We start from the raw sequence: 24411 nt of genomic DNA, 5'->3' as shown, positions 1-24411 counted from the left end.
CAGCCGTGTGAGCCGAGCCGGAGCGGGTCCGAGCGGGGGCTCAGGCCCGGCACTGCTGCGGGCAGGAACACGCCGTGTGAGCGGGGACCGAGCTCACGACATCCTCGGATTTCTGGTCCAGCCGATGCTGCTCGTCCAGGCTGAGAGCGGAGTCTAAACGAGAAAGCGGGAAGAAAAGCGGGTTTGATTATATGTCGGGGTACTCCTGTGTTAGTACGGTGAACCTCACGGTTTTTCTGAATCCCACTCAAAAATACTGGCCGTGTTGTGCACAGAGACTCACCGGCTGGAACGCAGTGAAAGCCCACAGAGACGGGAACAGTCTGGGTGGCTGAACAGCCTTTTACACAGCGAAGAACTGGCTCCACAGAGAAGCATTTTGTTGCTGTCTTCTCAAATGAAACTGGCTTCTCACTTTTGACAAATCTGCGCTGCAGCTTACAAGCTACAAAACATGAACCTTCTTAAAGCGTGCACTGAGTTTGGATAAATAACTTTCTGGACTTAAGTTGCAGAATTAGCAGACACTAAGACCATTGGATGAACAAAGTGATGCATGCTAGATGAACTTATCTGGTTGAAGTGAATCAATTTTCTGTCAAAGGCTTGGGCTGTGGGAAAATGAAGCACGTAGAGCACAGTCACAAGGACAGAGGTTTGTCAGATGGGATCTAGGTGTGRCAGTGATGTCCAAATCCAAAAAGATAGATGTAAAGATGTTGGACAACTGACACTCAACTTTACCTAAACTAAGACAGCACTTCATTTCAGGGCAGTAGTGGCTCCTAGACATTTGTACATCCACTTCTGCACTGTGAGCAGCATCAGATCTGCCTTGCCACAGCTGAGTATCTTAGTCCTTAAGCCTATGATCCAGGCTTTCCTGGACCAGTCACCCCAGGGAAGTTTGGTCTAAGAACATATTACAAAAATGCCCCGAGGGTTGTGTTCCACGCTAAATATGTAATGCACCCTAATGTGACCAACACAGTCATGTTGTTTTCATGTAGGCCCTGGACAGCAAGATCAATCATTCCCAGGCTGAAGGTTTCAAATTATGTTAATCTTCAGCCTGAAGAAATGAAAGCAAATTTTTCCCACTTCAAATGCCCTCTAGTTTGATAGCCAGGACTAGATATGAGTTTTTAATAGAAACTAAAAGCCTGGACATAATAGAAATAAAATAAATAATGAAACTATTAAAGATGACATAAAATTACTTTTGTCAACAGTCAAAGTACCTCCTTTTCATACTAAGTTATCATCTTGGGAGTTTTAAATTCAACACAGAAACTCCAGGTCATTACACAATGCATACAGATACACATAAAGAAACCAAAACAAAGCCAGAACTTGCAGTGAACTACCAAACAGGAAAACCAGATTTTTTTTCTTCATTTAGTCTGCAGCCACAAAAACAGCAAAAAATGAGGTGATTGTGCTACAATTAMTATTCATGTGACTAATTAATTAGTTGAAGACAATGATATTAATATATGTTAGRATCTTAGTACCTCCAGCACAGGGGTCTTCTGAGATGATCCAAGAGTGACCAAAACTCACAGCATCTTTAGCTAAATATCCACTGGGTGTTTGATATTCTCTTTCTGTCTCAGCATCATATTTTCCACAAATGCCACATGTTTTCCCAGCCATCCAGAAAGCAACTTGAATCTTTGTCAAAATACAGAAAAGTTGCATGTAAAATATTTTCTTCTAAAAATAAACCCACTGAAATTAACTAAAAAATTACCTCAAGTCTATGCCCATCATAATATAGTTTATCTATGCCATAATCTGGGGCTTTTAGTGCCAGTCCTTTCTTTTCACTGCTGATCAGCATGCTTGCAGCTGCAACAAAAAAGCAAAATATGATCTTTTCTAAAATGAAGTTACTGGTTTAGKGTCCACCCTGAACCATTTGTTAAGTTCCTGGGGTCATAATGCACATTCTAAAGGATCTTGAAACAGATGGGGGGAAGGAGAAAGATTACTGCTCCCTGCCCTGAGAAAAGCTGAAGCCTGTTACAAGGGTGGCTGTGACAGGGGACATCTARATGCTCATTCTGTGGGTCTCTGGGATCAGCAAAACATACCACAGCCCTGCATTTTTTGTTCTGTACAAAGATGCACAGGATAAGCATCTCTTTCTTTGTTCGTCTTTCTCGCCACCCACTATAAAAGCTTGTGTGCAGGTATGCTAACATCACCTAATGGTTTCTCAAATTACCATCATCTTTTATCGTGTGAGGTATTTGCAGGATCATGTCCTTTCCTTCTTCAAAAGATCAGGAAAGATTAAAAGAAACACAAAGATGAGTCTCTTACCAGAATTAGATGTGTATGGAAGATCTTTTGGGGCTTGGACACCATTAATCTTCAACTGGATGAGTCCATCGGAAACATACATGTCAACCTCACTTTAAATAAAGGAAATTAGTGTAAACAAATGCTTCTCTTTTGCCCTACTCAGCTCATAATTTCCTGTTCTGGTAGAACCATCACTGCAGGATGCTCATGTCAGTCTGGCATGAATGAAGATTGAAGGGGCCCAGGACAGCATGCCAGGAGGAGTGCTCCCAGTACACCTTTGCCTGGCTGTRCTCATCTCTGAATGGCTCCTTGTGGCCACGGTTCAGGCAGGAAGAAACCAGGCTACAGGAGCATTGCTACAGGACAACCTAACTGCTACTGCCTTCACATCGATTGAAGGTGCTCTGCATTTCAAAGGAAGATTGGGTTCCCCACGGCACTTCTCTTACAGYCTGAACAGTCTGTATACTGTGATATTTTCTTCAGCTAATGAAGAAATACAAAGCTCAAGCACATCAAAAGCACATCCATACAATTGTATGAAGCAATCAGGAATTATTCAGTGATGAGGAATGTCTTTATCATGAAAGCTACAGTCTATAAAAYAAGCATCCTTGTGTTTTTCCACAAAACAGGTGCAGGGAATAATAGATTCTGTTTTTCTGACATTATGCCACAGTTGGGCACACGTTTTTCAGAAATAAATAATTACTTGTAATGAAACATTGCAGATCAAAGTCTATTTATGTGCTTTGAAGAACACTCACTACAATGATTTTAGCATGCATACTCCCATACAATTTAGGGGTGATTGCTCCAGGCTGAAACAAAGTGTGTCTTAAAAGACTTTCAAATAGATTAGAACATTAAGTACCAACTAAGAGATGTCCTAAGAGAGTGCCTCTAATCTGGGATAAGTAATGCCCTTTTTATCTATGTCCACTTCTCAGCAGTCCTGCTCTAATGAGTGTGGGTTCTAATTTGTTCTAATTATTAGCTTAGTGTAGAAGGCCAGACTAATGATTACAACAGCTCCTCTTGGATCTRTAGTTTATGTGTCTACCTAATCACAAATTACTGAAATGAGATGGTTSAATTCTAACAAATTAATGAAGAATTTGGGGCAGGAAAGGCTTTAGGTTACTGTGAACCTCAGATATATTTCAAAAGCACTTCTAAAAGACAAAGTCCCAAACCCCAGTGGCAGTCTTAGATATCTTTCCATTGAGATCATGCAGTACTTTCTGCATGAATCTAATGCTACCACCAACCTGCCCTACCAATTTGATCTTCATTTATAGCATATACGGCTTGGCATCTATTTTTTTGTTAAGTTTTCAATTACTCACTGACTGGCAAGTCTGACATTTATTGCTATCAGGTCAGCAGACTCTTCAAGTCTTTTCACCATCACCAGGAATTTAAGCTCTGGACTACAGTCTTGCACCAAGACATGGTAGCAATTTGCAGGCATYKYRTAGTTAAATTCAATGCCATTGAARGTTGTGATCTTATGTTGGAAAACTKTACAATGACCTGAAAAAGAAACAGTAAAAAGTAAGCATTTTACAATTTATATAAGACTGCTATTTATTTTATTTTTGTAATTAAAAGAAAAAAAACATCTTGTGGTTCTACATGTTCCCATGTAGAAGTGAATTAATTCTGTCAGACAAAATATTAGATTTGTAGTAATACAAAAGAAAACTTTGCTAGTCTCCAGGCAGCAAAATCCACCCATGATTCAGCCATTGTGTGAGATGAATTCTGCTCACAGCTGGTGCTGGTGCAACTCTCTACAGCATTTTGGCTTTTCTTACTTTTATGTCGTAAAAAGAAGTTCACAAAGGTTGATAACAATTCACATATTGTTAATGCTGGAGGAAGTTCACTAAAATGCTGATATCTGTAAGTCATAACCAGGATTAGAAATAGTTAGAAGATGGGGAGGAAAAAATACCTCACTACAGTTTTCTCTTTTTCACTGTAGTGGTATTGTGTTGGAAATACTACCAGCTCTGATTAGAAATCRTTTTACAACAATTTTCATTAATACAGATTAGTTTTGGTGTTTACCAAAGAAATACCATAGAATCATAGAATGGCTTGAGTTGGAAGGAACCTTAAYGATCATCTAACTCCAACCCCCAWMACAGGGACTGTYATATGGACAGGGACACCATATAAATATGCATGRTATGATATTAGCCTGCTGATTCCAAGCAAAATGTGACTTATTGCGGGATTACATAAAGCTTTTCAATTTAAAATTTACCCTAAGTAAGTATAATGTGATTAGCTCTTAATACAGCATTAATCAAACAATAATCCCTTCAAAATCTAAGTACAGGCTTTGAAATGAATGGGTATACTCTTGAAGCTGTTTCAGCTTCTACGTAACAGTGCTAATCAAGCAGAGCACCCCAAATCAGGGGTCACTGAGATGTCCCTCTCACAAATTTTGTAACGTATTTCCTTCATGAACAATTTCTGCAGTGAAGCTSAAATGGATGCATTTGGGAATGGATGTCTTTGGAAGCACTATTTGGGGTGGAACAAAATGTTTAATCTTCCTATTATGTCTCCTTTTCTTTACATCTTTGCAGCCTCACAGATTTTCATACAGATGTTTTATTTCTATCCAAAGTCGAACTCATTTTTTAAGTAAAAAGAGTAAAATAATTTCAATTACATCAAAAGTATAAATTATGTTTACAAAATTTGAAGTCAATCAGTGCCTGTGCAGATAGTTACTTGCTKACCTTTGAGACTTTCAATGACTGAAAGTGTTGCTTGGGAGAAGACCTTCCAGTCAGAAGATGGTGATGTTGACACCAGGGTACCTGGATGTGAAGGGAATGGCAGGGGAAGCATGATGGCTCTATCATAAATTGTGAGCTGAAAATCAGGCAGAAAACAAACATGAATGGAAATGCAGAGCACAGTGTAGAGATAAAGYAGCATTTTCCTCTAATGTTCCAAGAGAACTGTGCTGACTGAAATCTAAATTAGCATCTGAATTTAGGTCAGAGTGAAAAAGAAATAAGATCCTACAGCATGATATAGTTCTACAGTGTGACACATCTRCAATCTRTGGRATAACAGTGCTATAAATGYATTTAGATAGTCACCAATTTGCAGCTTTTTGGACAGCTGTACATCACATTTGCTCTCAGGATGAGCAGTTTGCTTACCTGAGATGCACACCCTCTTTCTGCCTACACATTCAAGTCTTGCTGTTTGGCTGTCTCAACAGCCTGGTTTTCCTGTCTTTACCAGAACACAGGAAAACCTGTCATCTTCCTGGAGATTTTGGTAGGAATACCCTTTTAAATAAGTTAGTGTTAATATGCTGTCAATCATGATGGGTTTTTGTAACCTGTTTCTTACTTCATATGCTTGCATGCTGCATGAGAAAGCCAAATATATTGCAAGATATTTTCATAGCAAAACCAACTGCATGAATATAATATCTTGTGATGGCAGCTTTTTTTATAGTTTTTTTTTTTTTTTTAATAAAGAAAAAAAAAACCAGTGGGTTAAAAAAGCTATTAATCATCCATTTCCTAAGTACTGCCTGCTTCAGGATAAAAGATAGTGGAAATAGTTACCTCTGGCAACTTAAAGACAACATCACAGGTTCTTGGAGATGTCAAAGCCATAACCAAGGTTGCCTGGTGAGAGGGACCAGGCTGTTGCCTTTGGGAATAACCAAGAAAATAGGCAGCTCCTGGAAGAAATGAGTAAAACCTGAAAAAAAGGAAGTAAGCAATTAAAACATTCTGTCTTCAAAAAAAAATAGGTTATTCACACTAAAATACCCGCATAAAGCAATCAGCACCCTTTGTTAGAAATGTGGGTTTGGTGATACATGATGTTTCATATGGAAGGAGGGGCAGGCAAATTTGTTTTTTAATTGGTGTAGAAGTTCTCAAGAGACTGGATGAGAGAGTGTTATGAGAAGAAAAATGTGAGGAACTTGTTTTAAACACATTCAGACTAAATAGGAACCAATTACCTAAGCCCCCAAACACTAACATGCTAAAAATATTAATGTTAATTATTAATTTAATATGTCAGGCCTGCAGTGGTAACTTTAGGCAAGGATCCTTTGCCCACTAAGACTGTCAACAAGCTGATGGACAGATCTACAAATGAGTTTCCAAACAGGCTTGGGACTCAAATGGAGAAATACAGAAAATATTCCTTTAGAAAAAAGCATAGCTCAAAGCAGAAAAAAAGGGTATGTTCTGTGGCTTTGCTCCAGGATAGTCAATTGGACGGTTTCCTCTCCTCTAGTAAGAGCAGATTGCAGCTAAAATTAAAGTAAAAAGTTACCCTCTTCAGTAGACTTTTGCTAACCAAATCACCTGCATGCCTTTAATGTGAAAACTTGTGTTGCGTGCGTATTTAGTTGAGTTTCTGTATTTTGGTAGCACTAGGACAAAAAAAATCAGACTTCAGTGGGGATCTCTGTGTTATTGCAGGCAAATTCATAAAGGGATACAGTGAAAGAATGCAATGGATATTTCAWATGTGTGGAGACACCTGTGAACTGAATCCAGCATGCACAGTTTTCTTACACTAAATATCATACAACATTTGKTATTTAGAGTGCATAACCTTTGTAGGAAGTATTTGTATCATTTCAGAAGCCAGAGGCAMGGTGCCTGCATTAGGAAATTAGGCAAGAGACTGCCTTCTTCAGAGAACCAAGATTAGACTTCTGCTCTGAGCCTCCRTCAATCAGGAAGCATCAGAAGACCAATCTCCTAATCCAGGCACTTTAAATTACAAGTCTACAATAGATTAGGTTAATCCCATCATCCAGTGGCTTTCTTGCAAATCAAAATGGAGTATGCTTTGAGARAATGACTAAAGAGAAAGCAAACACATGTAATCTGATTTTATAATATCCTACCAATTAAGGGGAACTTTTCCAGCTTGGAAATTGCAGAATTGAACCTCTAATTATTTGGAGCATTGACATATATGAATTTTTCAAAAACTAAAATAAAATCTCACCATCTTGCAGTTGTTCGGATTATTGAAGGTACTGTTAGCCACTCCAGCTTCATCTGTATAGCTGGATAAGCAGCAAATTGCCCTGTTGCAATATGAGTAGCAATCTGGTAGTCCTGGCAATCTCTACCCCATTTAAGAGAACCCTAGTAAGAAGAAATATATAAATTTTTGCATAAAGCATAGTGAGATCATTATGTTTCATTTATATTWGAGCTGATTAATATTTTAAACTTACTGATACTTTCCGGTAATTTATTACTGAAGCATCAGCACAGAGTTTCCATCTGCTTGGTCCTGTGATGCTCGAACCAAACATCTGTATTCTCAAACTCTTGTGTTGTGTGTCAGTGTACAGGACAAACTGTAATCCCGTTGGCTGCTGRTTTCTATGGATGGCACGAAGAATTGCAGCCAGTATTGGTGGCCTGCTGTCTCCCAAGAATTTAGGCTTCATGGAGTAGAGAGAAAATAGAGACCAAAGGCATAAATCATGGTAAAACCACTGGCAAGACCTACACAAGTGAAACTGTGTTGGCAATTTTTTTTTGTCAAGTAATTTCAGTGTAACCAAAAGAAGTATGGTACTGTACAAAGAACTGATACTACCCAGCTCAGCACTGCTCTCTAACCAAACTGCAGTTAGACAAATGAAATTTTGATAAAATTAGCTTGACCATATGCTTAAAACCATGATGATTTTTCTTGTCAGAGGGATCTGTTCAGCGCAGTCCAAAGTTTGGTATCTGCAAGAGGAATAGCACATGGCCCTGTTCAAGGCTGGACTCCTGTGCCCAGCAGCAGCACCTGCCCCACCTGAATCATGGGGAGAGTCCCCACCTGGCCAGGGCACAGCTGCACAGGGAATTTGCTGTGGGGCAGCAGGTCCTCCCTGTGCTGCCAGCTCTGAGTGACAGACACGCAAAAGGATTGGGCGAGACAGCTGGTGGGGCTTAGTGGGAAATGGGGAAAGAACAAGGCTGTGACTGAGAATGAGTTCAGGTGGTGAAAAGATGGACAAGAGAGGTGAATTTAAGCTGCATGGAAATGGTGGGGGAGAAGGTCAATCTGGTTGCCTTTTTTCTATCAGTTACTTGCACTAACAACTGGGAGCTGCTGGTGCAGCAGGGATGCCTCAGCAAAGTCAGGCTTATTATTTTATAGGCATGTAGGTTATTGTCTGAAATGTGTAGTATTTTCCTTTGTTGAAATCTGCTCCCGATTGCATCAGTTCTTACAGAAGGACCAGGTGCCATTAACTATGTACCATGCAGACATTCCTGAATAAACACATGGATTTTCTCAGAGCTGGAGCCTTGCTTCAAACTCCAGGCTTATGGCCCTGCTAATGTGAGCAGGACTCTGGAGTGAGKGCCTAATGAACAAAAGAGCAGCAGAGTCAATTCCTAAACTTTTACAGAAAGGTAAATAAAAGTATACCTGAAMTGAGTTTCCGATCAAGGAGGTTAGCGCATCTGAAGTGTTCTGATTTTTATAGTGAATTATTTACTGGGCAAGACAATTTCAACAAATACAGTAATACATTCCAGTTTCAGTAAAAAAAGTAGCCTGTATTGAGTGAATATTAAATAATGTTTAATGACTGCCCAATGTGCTCTACCTTTATAGAACAAGAAAGAGATCAGTTTCTCTATTCCTAATATACTAAATCATCGTGGTTTTCCTATTCTATTATAAATATACAAAAACTGGAAATGCAAAGTAAATATTTGGATTTCTTACAKATTAAGACACTCACCTGAGACATGGCTCCAGAGATGTCTTCATCACTAGCTGAGGAAGAGGAGGAGCTGATGCTGATGTTTAGGATTTCCCCTCCTGGGTGCTGAAAAAGCAGAGAATCACCTTGAAGTAGGTGCCTACCACTGGAAGTTGTTGCAGAATTAATTTATCATAATTTTGCTCTCAGAGAACTGGGGTCTAATTGCAGCAAAGACAGCAAGAGTAGCTGTACACCCTGTTCCCACCACATGCAGTAAATGTACCTGTTTATCCTCTGGCAYAAACAAAAACTGGTAAACAGGTGGGTTTGCCTGTGAAAATAGATAGTATGTAAGAAGACCCAAGAGTAAATAAAGAACTAACTTTTGATAAATGCATTAAAAATTTCAGTGCTGAGTATGGGGAAAAAAACAAAACAAAATTAAATTTTCTAAACAGTTTACAGTGAAATATTCTAAAATGTCAAAATTCTGATCTGAAATGCTTCAGAGAACCAGAGTTCCTCTTTCTTTGGTTCATACTTTATAAGCACCATTTCCTGATGTACAAAATCAAACACTATAGGAAATATAAAAAAGTCCAGCCAGAGTGAATTACCTGTTGGCTGGAATATTCACTGTCCCCACTGCAGTGCCTGTCCCCAGAGGGGTCTTCTTGGCTGCTGCTGCATGAGGTGCTGCTAGCAGAGCTGCCACTGCTGCTCCTGCTCTTGCTGCTGTGCTTCTTCCCAGATTGCCTTATTTTATCTTTCCTGTGATGATTTCCTGGCTCTTTTCCATCAGCAGAGGAAGCAGCAGAAGAAGAGGATGAGCTGGAGCTGTGGGAGGCACTGTGTTCTGCCCAGAGGCCGGTGTCTGCAGCCTCGTATTCTCGATTAATCCGTTTTGTGCGGCGCCGTGTTTTGTTTGCAGCCTCCAAAAACAGTGAAAAACATTATGGATTTATRCTCTGTAACATTTCCCTGGCTTTCAGACAAGATGCTCACCACAGGCTTCCAAGGAAATAGAACTTCCTGTCCCCACACACTRCAGAAGCTGTTCCAGAGCTCGCTCAGGCCCATTCCTCCCAGCCCAATTCCTTGCTTTCCCATGCCAGTTTTCCACAATGGAAACCTTTGGTTACATTCACTGAAAATATTTCCCTCTCTGATGCTCAAAGTCTCTTACCATTAACACATCTTCAATGCCTAGAATCTTCTTCAGTTTAGCTTGAATGTCCTCATATGGAGATGTCTCTCCCTCGTCCTTTGACCCTGAGCTTGATGCCTCAATTATTTTTGAAGCTGCTTTGGATCCTGCTTGAACCTCCAGCTGTATTTTTTCAATATCAGCATCTGTGTGAACTAAAGGCAAAAGCATTCCAGGGTTGTGCTGCTTGAGCATTATTCATAGTGATTGACACAAAAGCTTGTTATCGTGACTGTACCTGGCTTCAGAATTATTTTTGCTTCRAATTCTCCAAATAATTTGTGCAGATAAGTATTTCTTAAGAAAGCAGAATTTCGTGATTTAAGGCTGAAACAAGTAGAACATCCCAAACTTTCAAATTTCCTGCAGAACTTGCGTGCATAAAGTCTTCTTGCTGCACTGTTGTGATGTACCTCTTCTGAGCCTTGCTGRTATCCTTTGGATATCATATTAGGAATGCTGCTTTGCTGCATTAAAGAAAAATATTGCAGATAAAGTCATTTTCCATCAACAAAAAATTGTCCCAGCTCCTAAATAATTCCTCCAGTTAACAAAGAGAATGAATGTCCTGCCTTAATAGGGAAACACTGCTTAAAATTAGAGATCCAGGCACTGGAAGCAGCGGGGTTTCCTGCAAAGCGCTCTGTGGAAGAGGACAGCTCTCCCATTCACCCTTTCTCAAGCAGTGCTTCCCAAACACACTTCCCAGTGAGAACCTGAAGGGCTCTTTGGAAGGGCTGTCCCTCTGCATCCATTTCAGGTGCCAGCCCTCCTGCTGCAAGCCTGCATAGCCATCYCACACCAGCCTCAGAAGCTGAAGAGCATACGAAAGAATGTGCTTCTGAAATCCACTGCAGGGATTATCTCAGGATTTKGGAAGAAAAATCTGTATCCTGCCCAAGAATCACATTTTTCATGTTGTCCTGATTCAGAAAAAAATAGGGATATTGAACAAAGAATGTGAATTTCTGACACCCTTCCATGACTGTAGAGAAATAGGAAGACATGCTGCCAAAGCAGCCCTGCCTGCTTGTGATGGAGAAAGCAAGGGGACTGTGAATGATCTGTGCCAAGAACYCAGTGAATCTGAGGCTTGGGAAATATCAGGCTCCTGTTGAATCTCAGCATTCCTGTGTTTGTGATCTGGTTAGCCAGCTCTGGTGTCAGGGGTGCCCAGCACTTCTGGGGAGCTCTCTGCTCTCYGCCTGTCTGCAGTACAGCTGGTGAGAGGCATTCTTACCTTCCAGCTACTGGGTTTTGAAGATCTTTCTGTTAACTGAAACAGCTGGCCAGAGACACTTGGTATTTCTCCTTTGGGGAAAAGCTGGGATTTCTTTTCAGACTCTTCTTCTTCCATGTTCCTTGAAATAGCATAAACTTCACTCCTGTTCAGGTGATAAATGGCACACAAGTAACACCTTCTGATTTTGCTCTACCCATCTTTGCTGGTGCAAAAAACACAGTACTAAGCTTTGTGGGGCTGCCAAGCTATGGCAGACCTTAACAAGTAGGTGTATACTTGTGATTTTATTACAGAGAACTCATAATCAGTAACACAGAGCAAGCAGAATGCAAAAAGCTCTTCTGTACCTCACAGCTGCGAGCTCAGCCTCCTGACGGCAGGGAAAGGTTTCAATCTTCAAATTTTTCTCTTTCATATCTATCCTGGCATCAAATTTCATTGTAGTGTTGGCACTGAACTCTGCATGAAATTCAAGACCATTCTGAAGGTACTGTGTATTAATCCCCGTCATTGCAATCATATGAAAATATRCTCTGAAAGAGTGGAAATTAAACCAGGCATAGTTACATATTAATATGCAACAATTTAACTCTGAAATGCAAAATTATATTTTCATGATGTTCTATTTATTGTAAGACCCACTACTCATGGATGAATAGATTTATCATAGCAGGATAAAAAAATAGCTGAAATACCACAGGAAAAGGTGATTTGTCTGAAAAACAAAGCTAACATGGACTCTCTGACTGCATTGCCATTTGAGGACAAGCTAATTCCAGAATGTTGTGGCTTCAGATTGTGCCTATTTTTTGGATGTTGTCACTAGTATTATTATCATTATCATCATTGTTTGTACTATGTCTTTTGCAGATACAGAAGCATTTCCCTTTCCTCCCTGAAATCCTTCTGGCTCGTGCCTGTTGATGATGCAATTCTATGCTGAAATTATAAAGAACATAACACCTAAGAAAATACATTTTCACATCTTAGTATCTTTAGTCATTGAACAGGTACAAATATGAGCATTTTTAGCAATGACAGAACAGCACAGCATCCTGTGGGATACCAGGCACATTTCCACATTTGCAGGKCTGTAAAGCATCAGGGGATTGTGTTGCTTTCTCTTAGCTTTGCTGCTCTGGACAAGCACATTTGTCCCAAATCTGGGACAAGTAAGACTCCTATATATGTGCATGCCACCCCATATCTACGTCAAAGATAACTGTAACTAGACATGTTTTTGTGCRTGAAAATACATGTGTAATATATGTGAAAATATATGTAATTTTTACTTAGGTCTGATGTCAGCGTGAATATCCGTCTTGGTTTCCCACAACTGTGAGGGTCCAAAATTGTCAGATACTGGTGGTGACACCTGTACATCCACTGAAAAAGACAGACAGAAGTTACATGAACAGAGAAACAATAAATTCTGAGGATACAATGCTTTCAATACGCATAGTGGCTAATGCAAGGGCAGTGCTTTTACATTTTGAAATACTGTATATTGTTATTTAAAGSTTGCTCATCCAAATCAGAGTTATACAAATGTGTCTCAGGTGAAATATGCTAATTACTTCTCAAACCCTTTGGAGGTAGCTGATCACTAATGTTTCAACATTACTGGGTATTTTTCAAGGTCATAGAAGGAATTAATTTCAGCWGAGGGATTGGACCCACAATTGTTGTGGGGAAGCTGCTCAGTCTGGCGCCCCAAGCTCACCGTCAGCTGCAGCCTGGGCCACCACGGCCCCGCACAGCCCGAGCTCCAGCGGCAGGCCAGCGATGGTGGGGACGATGTGCCGCACCTCAGCCACCATCACCGGCACGGTCCAKCGGCCTGAAATGCCCCTCTCCACCTCTTCCACCAGTTTTTTCACCACTGGCTGCCAGTTTGATGATCCAGTTAGACTCTGGAAATGGAGAAATAGATAAGTAGATAAAAGGAGATGCAGAAGGGAAATTATTCAGTATTGCAGACAAAAAAAGTCAACAGCCTTGTCAATACCATCATCATCTGCTGAATGGCATCTTTGTCAATGTCAGCAAAGGCGATCTCTTGACCCAATATTTTGATGTAAGCAGATACCAGGGGGTCTTCAGGTGGCAGTTCTTTCCATCCCAGAAGCTGTGGTGTAAAGGAGAGATGGGGAGAAAGGGAAGAAGCAGAAAATGCCACTTAAAATGGAGTAATGTATTAGCAAAGAGCAGATCCCATCTGAAGGATGAGAAMTATAGCCAAAAACCCAATAGACATCTTAGAAGTCTGAACCAACACRGCCTTTCTCACATTGCATAGCTGACTTCAGAGAGAGTTTCCTCATGGAAGGATGAGGTAAGGGCTTGGTAATTTCTGCTGCAGTAAGTAGTAGGTGACACCCAAGGATTCATGAATAAAAAAACACCTGATTCAATAATAATTTTGAAAGAGAAGAGCAACCACTTAGTGTGTTCTAACATACACTTTAAAACATTTTGGCTCCCAGCAGCATCCTCATCTTTTGTACTAAACATTAAGAGCTGACACATGTTGAGTGAAAAGGTGGCATCTGTTGAGAGAGTACAATGTAAGTACAGCTTTCCATGACTGAACAGGATGACTGACTCCTTTCTTCCAGAAACATCAAAGGGATGGCTCAGTGGGTGGGTGATGCAACTCGGGTGCTGTCAGGAGCTGTCTGYTGCAGACGGGTCAGAAGGGAGCCCTGACGTACCGATTTACCCATCTCCTTCAGGATCCTGTATGTGTCGTACTCAGCAAAGGGAATGTTCTGCTTCCTGATAAGCTTGGTTAGGCTTTGTGACCGGAAAGCCACCTGCAGGAAACAGAGTCAGATGTCACAGCCCAAGCACGAGAGAACTCAGGAAAGCCCTTATGTGCGATACGAAACTCACTGAGGCCACACCAAGAACTTGTTTCATGAAGCCATTGTGTTACAAGGACATGTCTACCTGACTGCAGGCCATGGCTGCAGGTGCTGAGGACGTGCTGAGCCAGCCAGCCTTGAATTAGTCATTGGGGATAATTTTGGGGTAGTGCAGAGCTCAGCCCAGGCTGCAAAGCTTGCCCAAGAAGCTGTGTAAACTCCTGCGTGCTATTACACGGAGCTTTGTGCTGCCCTGGCTGTACTGCTGGCTGAAATTTAATTTCAGCTGCTATTTCCCTGTGCTCATGCAAAGTACCCTGGATCCCCTGTGACTTTAGGTGGGCAGWTGGATGTTCTGCTGTGTAAGCTTTCCTCTGCTCCTGGATTTATATGCCTACTATACTGGATGTGTGCATTGATGAACGAATGTGTCAAGAAGCCCAAATAAAAGAAGAAGCCTAAGTAAAATCATAATCATTATCTAAATTTTCCCCTCCACATCCGCCCTCACAGCCAGAGAGGGAGTTAAACACACATCACAGCCCAAAAGCTGGCTGCCTTCATGCAATGCTTACCTCKATAATATCCGTTGCAGTGTTTGCATAATATCCTCTTACTTTAGTGATTATATCAGATGGAAACATGTTGTTGGGACTGTTCATTAGATACACCCTCCACATGGCACCAGCCTGATATTGAGCTGTCACAGGAATAAAAAGCAGCAGAAATAAGGGTCTGTGAGGTGTCTGGGGCACATAAGCCACCTCAGGTATGTGCTATAGTAGATCACAAGGGGTTCTGGCAAGATTCAATCCCACAAGTCCTCAAGTTTGCAACCTCAAGAGGAGGACTTTGTTCTAGGGCAGAGYCAACACAACCCCTGGGACTGAAGAAGGAGCCCCAAATCCACGTGCAAGCACCACTTTCCCCACCAGATACCACAGATTAATGGAACAGCCTCAAGGAATTCTGCTTGTTAGGAGGCTCTTCTRCTTTTTCTATTTCAAGAGTGCACTAAACCCACAGCTCATGATTGGATTTTGGATGAAAAACACACAACACAAGAGAGGCATTTGGCTACCTAAGCTGAGGAAGAGCACAGGGCAGCTGGTACTCACAGGAATAGTCGCTGATCTGAATGACCTTGCTGTAACGATAGCTCAGCYTGTCAAGTCTGGGGCCCAGGAGTTTAATGGCAAGGTTGCAAGCAGCAGATCTGAGTAATAGAGTTAAAATCACATTAAGAGATTCGACTGTRACCAAATTCTTAGAAAACTGCAAGAAAAACATCTCCATTTGCTACTAAAAATGTTCTTCTTCCTCTACTTACAGTTTATAGAGCTGTGGGATCTTGCCTGCTGCCAAAGCCTTCATGTGTGAATATGCAAAACTGGCTACTTGCAGGCTGGGCTCCGTCAGCAGAGAGCTGGCCAGAGCTGACACTGTTGGAAGAGCAGGCTTGGTTTCGAAGAGCACGACACAAGCCACCATTCGGACATTTGGAGCAAGTGTGCTGTCCATAAAGACCTGGAGGGTGATCTCCCTTACCTACAGGAGRAAGGTACAACCCCTGAGTAGCCCATAACTCRYCAGTGWGCAGTRTTTCCAGAGCAKTGCACATGTGCTCTGCAGTGRATGGAGAGCAGAGCCCCAAACACARACCTGAGCACCTGGCACTGAAAATGAAGATATTGCTGGGAKCACAGGAAYAGGACTGGGAGAAACAGCCAGAAGGAATGGGCCCAGTATTACAGTGACTAAAGCAAACCCTTTTCTAGGATATCAGCACGGATGGGGTGATGTCAGGAGTTTGCAGTGTGGGCAAGAGGGAGACCGGTGACAGAGAAATCTGCCCAGGGCTGCTAACATTGCCTGCTGGTTTTACTATTCCTGAATCACTAAGYAAACTCAATCCATACCCTCTAAGACATTTGTTTAAATAATAATTTCAGTTACTTTTGCAGCGTCTTTTCTTGCCATTTTCCTTAAGGCCAACACAGCATCAACGTGAATTCTGTTTGGTAACGAAGCTGCAGCTGAGGCAAATGTTGGCAAAAACTTCAGGATGCGTTTGATACTGGCTGGCTCTCCTGCATTGCCAATGGCTTTCAGGGCCAAGGACATGTCTTTGGCATCACCTTTGCTGGTGGCTTCAATAGCGAGGTCATGGAGTGGCTGAAAATGGAGCAGAGCACATTAATCTTACCAGGTAACGATCTTGTAATAATGCACAGAAATATGCATTGCCATGGCAAGCAAAACAACTACTGCTGCAAATCCCTAGAGTTGCTCAGAATTTTCTTGCAGGAAAAATATCCCCATCATTATCAGGATGACAAACATGGACCATGCAAATAAACTTGGTTTTCTCCTCCCGCAGTGTTGTAATTGATTTTGAATTGTGCCTGAGCCTGAGTGTAGGAGACAATCCCAGGTGGGTGCCCACACCAGAGAGTCTGTTCCATGTGCAAAGGCAGTGCTGAGCTGATGCCAGCCTCAGTCGTTCCCTGGGGCACCTCTGCCAGCCCTGCCAAATTGCACTGGCTTTTTTTTTTTTCACTTCCTACAGCAACAGCAAGATTTACTCGAACAGTTATGCTGTTCTGAAAAGCAGAATTACCATTCTGGTGGCTTGGCTCTATTTCACTCTTTTGGAAGCTTTAAACATGTCAAACATGAGAAAGGCCTTCTCAGGGCTGTGGTCCTGCAGAACAAGGAGCTGGAGCTGCACAGTGTGAGGACAATGCCCTGGATATTTCTGACAGTGAAATGCAGTTGTGCAGCAGGGGCTCCTTGGAGCCTACGCTGTGACATGTCTAGAGCTTTGCTTATAATCACACTTCACTGACTTTTTAATACATCTTTTAAGTACACTCAACCTAATGTAAAAGTAGAATCATACAATCACAATATTTTGCATTAATCCAAATTTTGTCACACCTAAACCTGGTTTCAGGCATTATCCCCATGGGCTCCTAGCACTACATTTGAAATTGTGAACTGCTACAACCTGATCTTTCAAAAGTATCAGCTCAGTGTTTCGTTCTGTTTTGCATCGCTAAGAGTGAGGCATGCAAACAGTGGGTTACCTAACTGCCAGCATTGTGAGAGCTAAATTAAAGGCATTTTTAAAATTTCTTCACCTTTATGAATAAGAAATGAGGGTCACCTACCTGAAGAAGTTCATTTGGACATAGTAAAGCCTGAGCACAGTATTTATTCACCATGCTACCRTATCCTAGGTAAACAATTATCCTATGCATCAGTACTTTCTGGATTTGGGGACAGGTCAGAAAAGTCTGCAGAAGGAAGAAGTATTGTTAATTACTGTTTCTAGTAATTAGAGCTGGTATTTAGCAATAAATGCATTTGAGAAAGAGAAAAAACTGATTTGTGCTTTTTTTCTAAATAATTTCAGAAATTAAGTCAAATGCTAGGGATTCAGCTACAAGAAAATTAAGTAGATTTGCTCCAGTTATGCTGTATGCACTTTAGATACTGGTTATATATTATTTTCTTGAGGTTTTTTGTTTGTTTTTTTTTTTTTAAACTTCTGATTTGGCAAAAAGMATCATCAGCAGTTTTCCTATAATTTGTGTGGTTAAACATCAAATATAATTACAAACTTATGGCAACAAGTGTTTGGATAAATTTTCTGAAGCATTCACTATTTTTGTTAATACCTTGCATTTTACAAATTTAGATGGAAATATGTTTTATCTTTCGCTTATTATCCTACGGGATCACCTCTAAAAAAGAGTGGGAGGCAAAATAGAAGGATCTGTACTCACTGAGGCAATATCCAGGGTTTGTTTGTTTGGTGTAACAAAATGGAAGGCGAGAGGGAGAATTGCAGCTGCTTCCCAGATGTTCAGCTTCTCATCATGGATTTTTTGCTTCAGGAATCGGAAGGTGTCAGTGACCCCAGCAGCACAGATGGCACTCAGGAACCAGGGCCTGCCAGGAAAAGGAGGATTCATAATTCCCCGTGCCCAGTGTGCTCTGATCAGAAACCCTGGCTGAKGCTGCGCTTACCTGTAGGGGGGCTCTTTGACAAACTGCAGCCACAAAGACTCRATTTGATCGAGGCTCGCTACACGAAAAAGCTGGATCATTTGTAAGAACTTGGCTGCAGCTTCTTGAGTGGCTCCTTTCTCGTTATTCTGAACTAATTTCCGCAGTGTTTCTGTTAACTGTGGGAAAAACAGAYGGGTGGAAGGATCCATGGCTAAAGTAATTATGTGATGACCAGTTAGCCTTATAAATAATGAGAGTGTGTGAAAGTAAGCCTCTCATACCTGTAAATCTAGATTTTTAATCCTGATTAAAGGAATTGGCATCTGGAGCAGTTCTCCTGAGAAATGATAACGAAGGSTCCCCTGGTTTTGCAGCGGAGATGTTGGTGCACTGACAGGAGGCCTTTTAGTGCCGACCARAGACAGCTCTTGCCTTCAAGGGAAAGAGGGAAATGCCTCAGTAACCCATAACCAGACTGTGCATGGAGGACTGGAGCAGCATTGGAGCAGACTGGGGGCAGACAGCAGGGCTGCAAATGGATGGTGCACTTCTTGGGTTATCCATTGCTCAGGATTATCAGAAAAAGTCATACGACTGCAAAAGCCTYTGTGAGAATTTGCTGAAGTCTCTGAGAGGTTGGACAGATGTTTCAGGTGGCCCAAACAGCAGGGCACAGGCCACCTGAAGGATCCTGGGCAGCCCAAGGGCTGTACAGTGTTTTGGCCCTTGGCAGCCACAGGCCAGCTGCTCCTTGCTCTCTCACAAATCAGCAGTAAATATGTTTTAGGCACATCCTCCTGGCTATGGCAGTGTAAGGACATGCCCATTGCCTACCTTGCCTCCATGACCACTGCCCCGCTGGGTTCRTTGAAAGGAGAGATCTGGTACACCTGGTCTGACGTAGCGGACGTCAACGTCACCCCACTGTCGTCATACTTCATCTTGTAAGTGAACGAAACCGTGCCCTTGATGTTTCTGCCTTTCTGGAAGTGCAGAGAGACCCACTCAGTGCAGGGACAGGCTGGTGAGCACCAGTGCMGTGTGAATGTTGAGCAGTGGCTCACTCCTGAGCCGGGCAGTGGCCCCGTGCTGCTCGTACCAGGGCACAGGTGGGACAGGGTCGGATGTATGCCATCCCCAGGTCCTGCACCGCCTTCTCCTGGCACTCCGTCAGGTCCTTGCTTTTGGAGACGGTGGCACGCTTATTCGTGCTGTCGTCCTGGATAACRTATCTGGTGTGGCAGATGCCTTCCATCCCAGCCTGCAAGAATTGGTTAAACACAAGGAACTTCTTCCTTGAAACAGCAATAAAAAGGTCAAAGGGARTGGTCTGGGAAGTGGAACTTACTCCTTAATGGGAAAATGAGACTAAAGGTAAAATCAKAATGGAAAAAACAAACCTCCTGTAGTTCATACACATTTTGTGATTTCTTGATGGTTATCTGCATCATGTTCAGAACGCCTCTCACTAGGTTAGTGCACAGAATGGGACAGTCCTCAGGGGCAAAAATACTTCCAACCCTTCCTTCAATGTATTCAAACTTGAAGGGCTGGCTGAGACATGCAGCAATGGTTTCTGAGAGCTTCGGAGACGGAGTGAAGGGGTCAGTGGGCAAGAAACCAGTGTGTTCCTCCAGCTTTGGTGATCGAATCTGTGAAAAAAATAGGGAAACCATCATACTGTTCACCATCAGTTTGAAATAATGCTAWAATAGGGAAAGTGGACACCTCCTGTCCAGGGCCAGACAAAGACCACTTGTCCAACATTGCAGGAAATAATTTCCAACTCAGACTATTGTGCTCAGCCTAGGAAGCATCCTTTGAAAAGGCAAACTTCCATGAAGGATTTCTGTGAGAAAAATAAGATTWTGTGAGGAGGATTCAAAAGTTCAGCAAGTCAGGTGAAACTTGTAGGGTGAGTGAAACGCCAGCTGCCAGCAATCAGTAGAGACAGRATACTCACCCCATTCCCACAGATGACAAGGGAGATCTCCCTTCACTCTGCAAGGCAGCCAAGCCATTACTGCCCAAGCTGCTGCCTAAACACACAGGGACTAATSTTGCTGCTGCTCCAGGTCCAGCATATCCCAGAGCACCAAAGCTGTGGCATAGCTGAGGGGGGAGCAGAGGTGCTGCTGGAGCCTTTGGAAGCAGCTGAGATCCCTCTGAGCTTTCCAGGCTGTAAAGCTTGTGCACAAGTCCTTGACTGCTCCCTTGTGGGAAGTGTGTGCCTGCATCCCAGACCCATCCAGTCCCTACTCACACACACCGCCCACCCTCCTGCATAAAAGTACAGTTCCTGCGAGGAGGGAAAAGGTGTGGGCTCAGCGCTCTGTTTTATTTTAGGAATTATAATCAATGCTGCCAGGGTGGCTTGCCTGCCGTCACATTTTCTCAAATTAAATCACACTCAAGACTGTTGTCTGCAAGTGCTAACATTGGAGCAACTCCAGCGAGGTTACACAGAGCCTGCAATTGCAGCGGTGTGTGAAGTTTGACAACAGGTATTCCTCCACATTATTTCCCTAACACATGTGCCGAATTACAGACTGAGAAAACTCCTAGGGCGAGTGCTAAGGGCACCCCTTACAGCTTTTCCCCATGAGCTGCCTTCTCAACCCCTTTTCTGTGGTCTTTCGTGCCATGGCAGTATTTTAAGCTGTTTGGTTTAATCTTTTTGATGAGTAACAGTGCTTCCAGATCTGATATCATTATGCTAAACATGGKCATTACCATTAGAATTCTTCACATTTGAACTAATGCCTGTGGGAAGAATAGTAAGAGGGGGATAATGGAGGCAGTTGGGCCTCTGTCATTTGACATCTGATTCCAGTGCTGAGCTTTCCTCAGGGGACCAGGTTAAAAAACACGGATTTTTTTTTKCTAGAGTGCTCATTTTCATGCTCAAACTCAGTGTGACCTTAGCAAAACTATTGTAAGGACATTTCTTTCAAGCAGCTGCTTGCCATATTTTTGGAGGTGACCCTAAGRTAGCTTTAGTCAAGGGGGCTCAGACATTGATGGCAGCTTCCTGCGGGGGAGCAGGCTGAGAGAAAGCCTGTGCTGCTCTCTSTAGGTCCCTGCCAATAACCCAAAACATTCTGGATGCAGCTGCAGACCCTACAGCAGCTCTCTCTGCTCCCCCATCACATCTTGGGTGTCCAGAGCTCAGTGCCAGCCCACCCCTCTGCCCTCACTGGGGAATTATCTCTGCCTGAGGGACACTGCTTGGAGTGACACTGGGCTTACAGGGTCATGTCAGCAGTGGGAAGGGTTTTGTGTGAGCCCTACACCTTTTTGGCACTTATYTTGTCTGCCTGGAGGTAGGAAGAGAGCATTTTGAATCACATTTTATGGGTGGGTTCCCACGGCCRTGGTGATTTACCTGCAGGAGGTGGTCAGTGGGGGACACACGGCTGATCTCCACCTTGCTGGCCAGCCTCAGCCCTGCCACRGCCAGGCTTCTGTCAGGGAGCCCATGCACAATGATGCTCTCATAGCTGTACAGGTAGGTCTTGCCCATGTGGAAAACAGGCTCTGTCAGGAGAAAAGCATAACAGAAACACCTCCTTGGCTGTGGCTGATGTGAGGTTACTTGGGCCAGTCCAGCAAAGAAAGGTAATGCCACCACTGCCAAAACCATGTGCAAGGCAGGGCTGTCTGGGAGGGCAGCAAGGGAGCTGCTGGCTGAGAGGGGAGCACTTACCAAGGTCCTGCTTCTGGCCCCCTGTGAGGGAGGAAAGAGAAGTGTTCATGAAAAAAACCCATCTCTGCACAGCCTTCCATGTATTATTCATTTAGTCAGCGTGCTAATGGTTGGCAAACCACCAGGAACGGGGCTCACCCCACACCCCCAGGACACCAAGCCCATGCCAGCCCTGCTCACTAGCTGCTGCTTGCCTGGCTTGGCTCCTGCWGCTGAGCTTAGCACAGAAATCTAATAGCTTACAGCTGAAGCTATAAAAGGGCTGCAGCAAATGAAGCTGTAAATAYCCCTGAAAAGCCCCAAGGAGATGCAATTTGCTCAGGATCACAGAGGCTGTCACAGCTCGGCAGGGCTGGTAAAGCTCTGACTTACCCACGAGGGCGAACACCAGGGCCAGGATGAGTCCCTTCATGCTAAAAGTGACTGAAGACTGAAGGGGAAAATCTGGGGCTTTTATAGAAGAATTATTAACAGGCACGGTGAATTTTGTTGAGTTATCAACTTCTTATCAAGCACCCAGCAAACCCTTTGAGGGAGAGGGGGTTGGGGTCAGGGCAATGGATATTTTTGCTGAGCCAAAACCATCTCAGGAGTTGTTGCTCTCACTTCACCAACAAAATGCCTTGAAAGCACCTCTAGAAACAAACTTAAAAGTATTAAAACAGAGTTAAAGCCAACATTTATTATTGTGTAAGGAGAACTACTAATGATCCTCAGTCCCTGAAAGCACCTGATGCTGTTGCAGTCTGCGCTGACTTTGTGCAGGTTATCCTGACCTGGCCATAAGACACACAGCTTATCTAACTGATAGTGCCCCGGCAGGATTGTGCAAAGCCCTCCTGGGACACCGTGCCCACCCCTGCCCCGCTGCCAGTGGGACAGGCTGTCAGCACAGCACTGCTCTCTGGGGACAGGGACATCCCCCAGTGGCACAAACCTGCTGTCACTGTCACAAAAATGGCACAAACCTCCCGTCACTGTCAAGGCCATGGCTGAGTGCTGCTGACGTCTTTGCTCCCCTCACCTGCCTGCTCTTCCTGGGTGTGCCAGCCCCTCTCGCTGTGTCTTTAGCCACAGTGGAGTGCTGGCAAGGGGGAAGGGACGAGGCTGACAGGTGTTACAGACACAAATCTCTGGTTTAACAAAGATGGACAACGTGCAAATCACCCAGATTCTCTTCACATCAGAAAGCAAGGAGTAACGTCTGGTAGAGTCCCCTTCTCTCATCAGTGGGGATTTTCCCTGTCCCTTTGGAGGCAGCCCCACAGTCTCTCAGGCTGCTCTTGGCAGGGTTTGGCCTTGTTCCCGAGTCCCCCTGTTCCCTCCAGTCAGGTCACAGAGCTGCTCCATCAGGACCGGCACAAGGAGGGTGAAGGCAGCCCCAGCACCAAGGGGTTCACGTTGGCACCATGTGGCCACTGTTTGGCYACCAACCTTGTCCTTGGGTGGGGAACCAAAGCTGCTGCTGCCCAGCTTACTGTGGGAAGGGACTGCATTCAGTTTCTCATCAACAGACCAGTGGCTCCTATTCAAGATATTTAGKTTTTGTAGTGCTGTTTAGCTGATTTTTTTTTTTTTTTGATAATTAGCAGTTGGGGTTTAATTTGTAATGTCTGACAAACAGTGGATTTTTTTCTAGATCAGAGATTGCATCTGTAAGGCAAAAAAAAAAAGAAAATTGAAACATGACAAAACCTTCACTGTGTTTTTATTGGCACTATATTCAGGTCCTGGTTTTCTTAACCCCTTCCCGTGTAAAACTGGTAGCACATGATTGGAAAGCAAGCTATTTGCTAGAGAGTTGTGTYATGTCTGGAGATTTGGTAAATGTACTTCAAGGATTTGCGTGTACAGCCACTGGCCACTGGTACTCAGGCTCAAAAGCTGAGTGGTATATTATGGTATAACTACTGCAGCTGCAGAAGTCTGAGTTTTAAAAGAAACAAACCCCAGCTTGTAGGCAGTGAGGACTTGAGGTCAGTGGCAGTACAAGCAGAGAGCTGCTGTGATGGCAATATTAAATACAACATTGCTTGTGTTCTCACAATTGTAACAGTGTCACTGAAACACCACGCTCAAAATAAKGGTCAAACCCTCAGGATGAGGGTCCTCTCTGAGAGTTGCACAGGCTGTGCACAGCTGCAAGGGCAGGGTCTCCCCAAAACCTCCAGCAGTGCATTCTGCAGATTCTTATCCCCATCACACCCCATCCCTGGCTTTGGGCAGCAGATGCTGCATCCCCGCTCACCCCAGCCATGCTGCTCCCATGGGGCAGAGCCATCTGTCCTTCTGCCTCAAGGGTCACCTAAACTC

At 43.3% G+C, this 24411-nt stretch overlaps 1 protein-coding gene across 1 annotated transcript; it reads right to left on the bottom strand.

Moving 5' to 3' along the window:
• Positions 1 to 28: 28 nt before the first annotated feature.
• On the bottom strand, positions 29 to 22513 carry LOC130578563 (vitellogenin-2-like). Its single transcript, XM_057374762.1, has 35 exons — positions 22471 to 22513; positions 22099 to 22119; positions 21778 to 21929; positions 19793 to 20044; positions 19492 to 19653; positions 19227 to 19375; positions 18674 to 18824; positions 18411 to 18568; positions 18167 to 18332; positions 17549 to 17674; positions 16332 to 16550; positions 15706 to 15923; positions 15494 to 15591; positions 14951 to 15075; positions 14223 to 14324; positions 13517 to 13636; positions 13232 to 13421; positions 12801 to 12894; positions 11856 to 12041; positions 11506 to 11650; positions 10504 to 10732; positions 10245 to 10420; positions 9676 to 9990; positions 9342 to 9389; positions 9095 to 9181; positions 7574 to 7786; positions 7339 to 7481; positions 5925 to 6063; positions 5076 to 5211; positions 3663 to 3849; positions 2329 to 2420; positions 1754 to 1851; positions 1515 to 1674; positions 284 to 445; positions 29 to 153 (listed from the first exon to the last, which is right to left on the bottom strand). Exons 1-35 carry the CDS (start codon positions 22508 to 22510, stop codon positions 41 to 43), a joined length of 5172 nt encoding a protein of 1723 aa, XP_057230745.1. The 5' UTR covers positions 22511 to 22513; the 3' UTR covers positions 29 to 40.
• Between the last annotated feature and the right edge of the window lie 1898 nt (positions 22514 to 24411).

The sequence above is a fragment of the Malurus melanocephalus genome, unplaced genomic scaffold (genome assembly GCF_030028575.1).
Source record: "Malurus melanocephalus ecotype Western Australia unplaced genomic scaffold, MMel_1.1 scaffold_8, whole genome shotgun sequence".
NCBI classification, from domain to species: domain Eukaryota; kingdom Metazoa; phylum Chordata; class Aves; order Passeriformes; family Maluridae; genus Malurus; species Malurus melanocephalus.
This window is presented reverse-complemented; position numbering and strand designations above follow the sequence as displayed.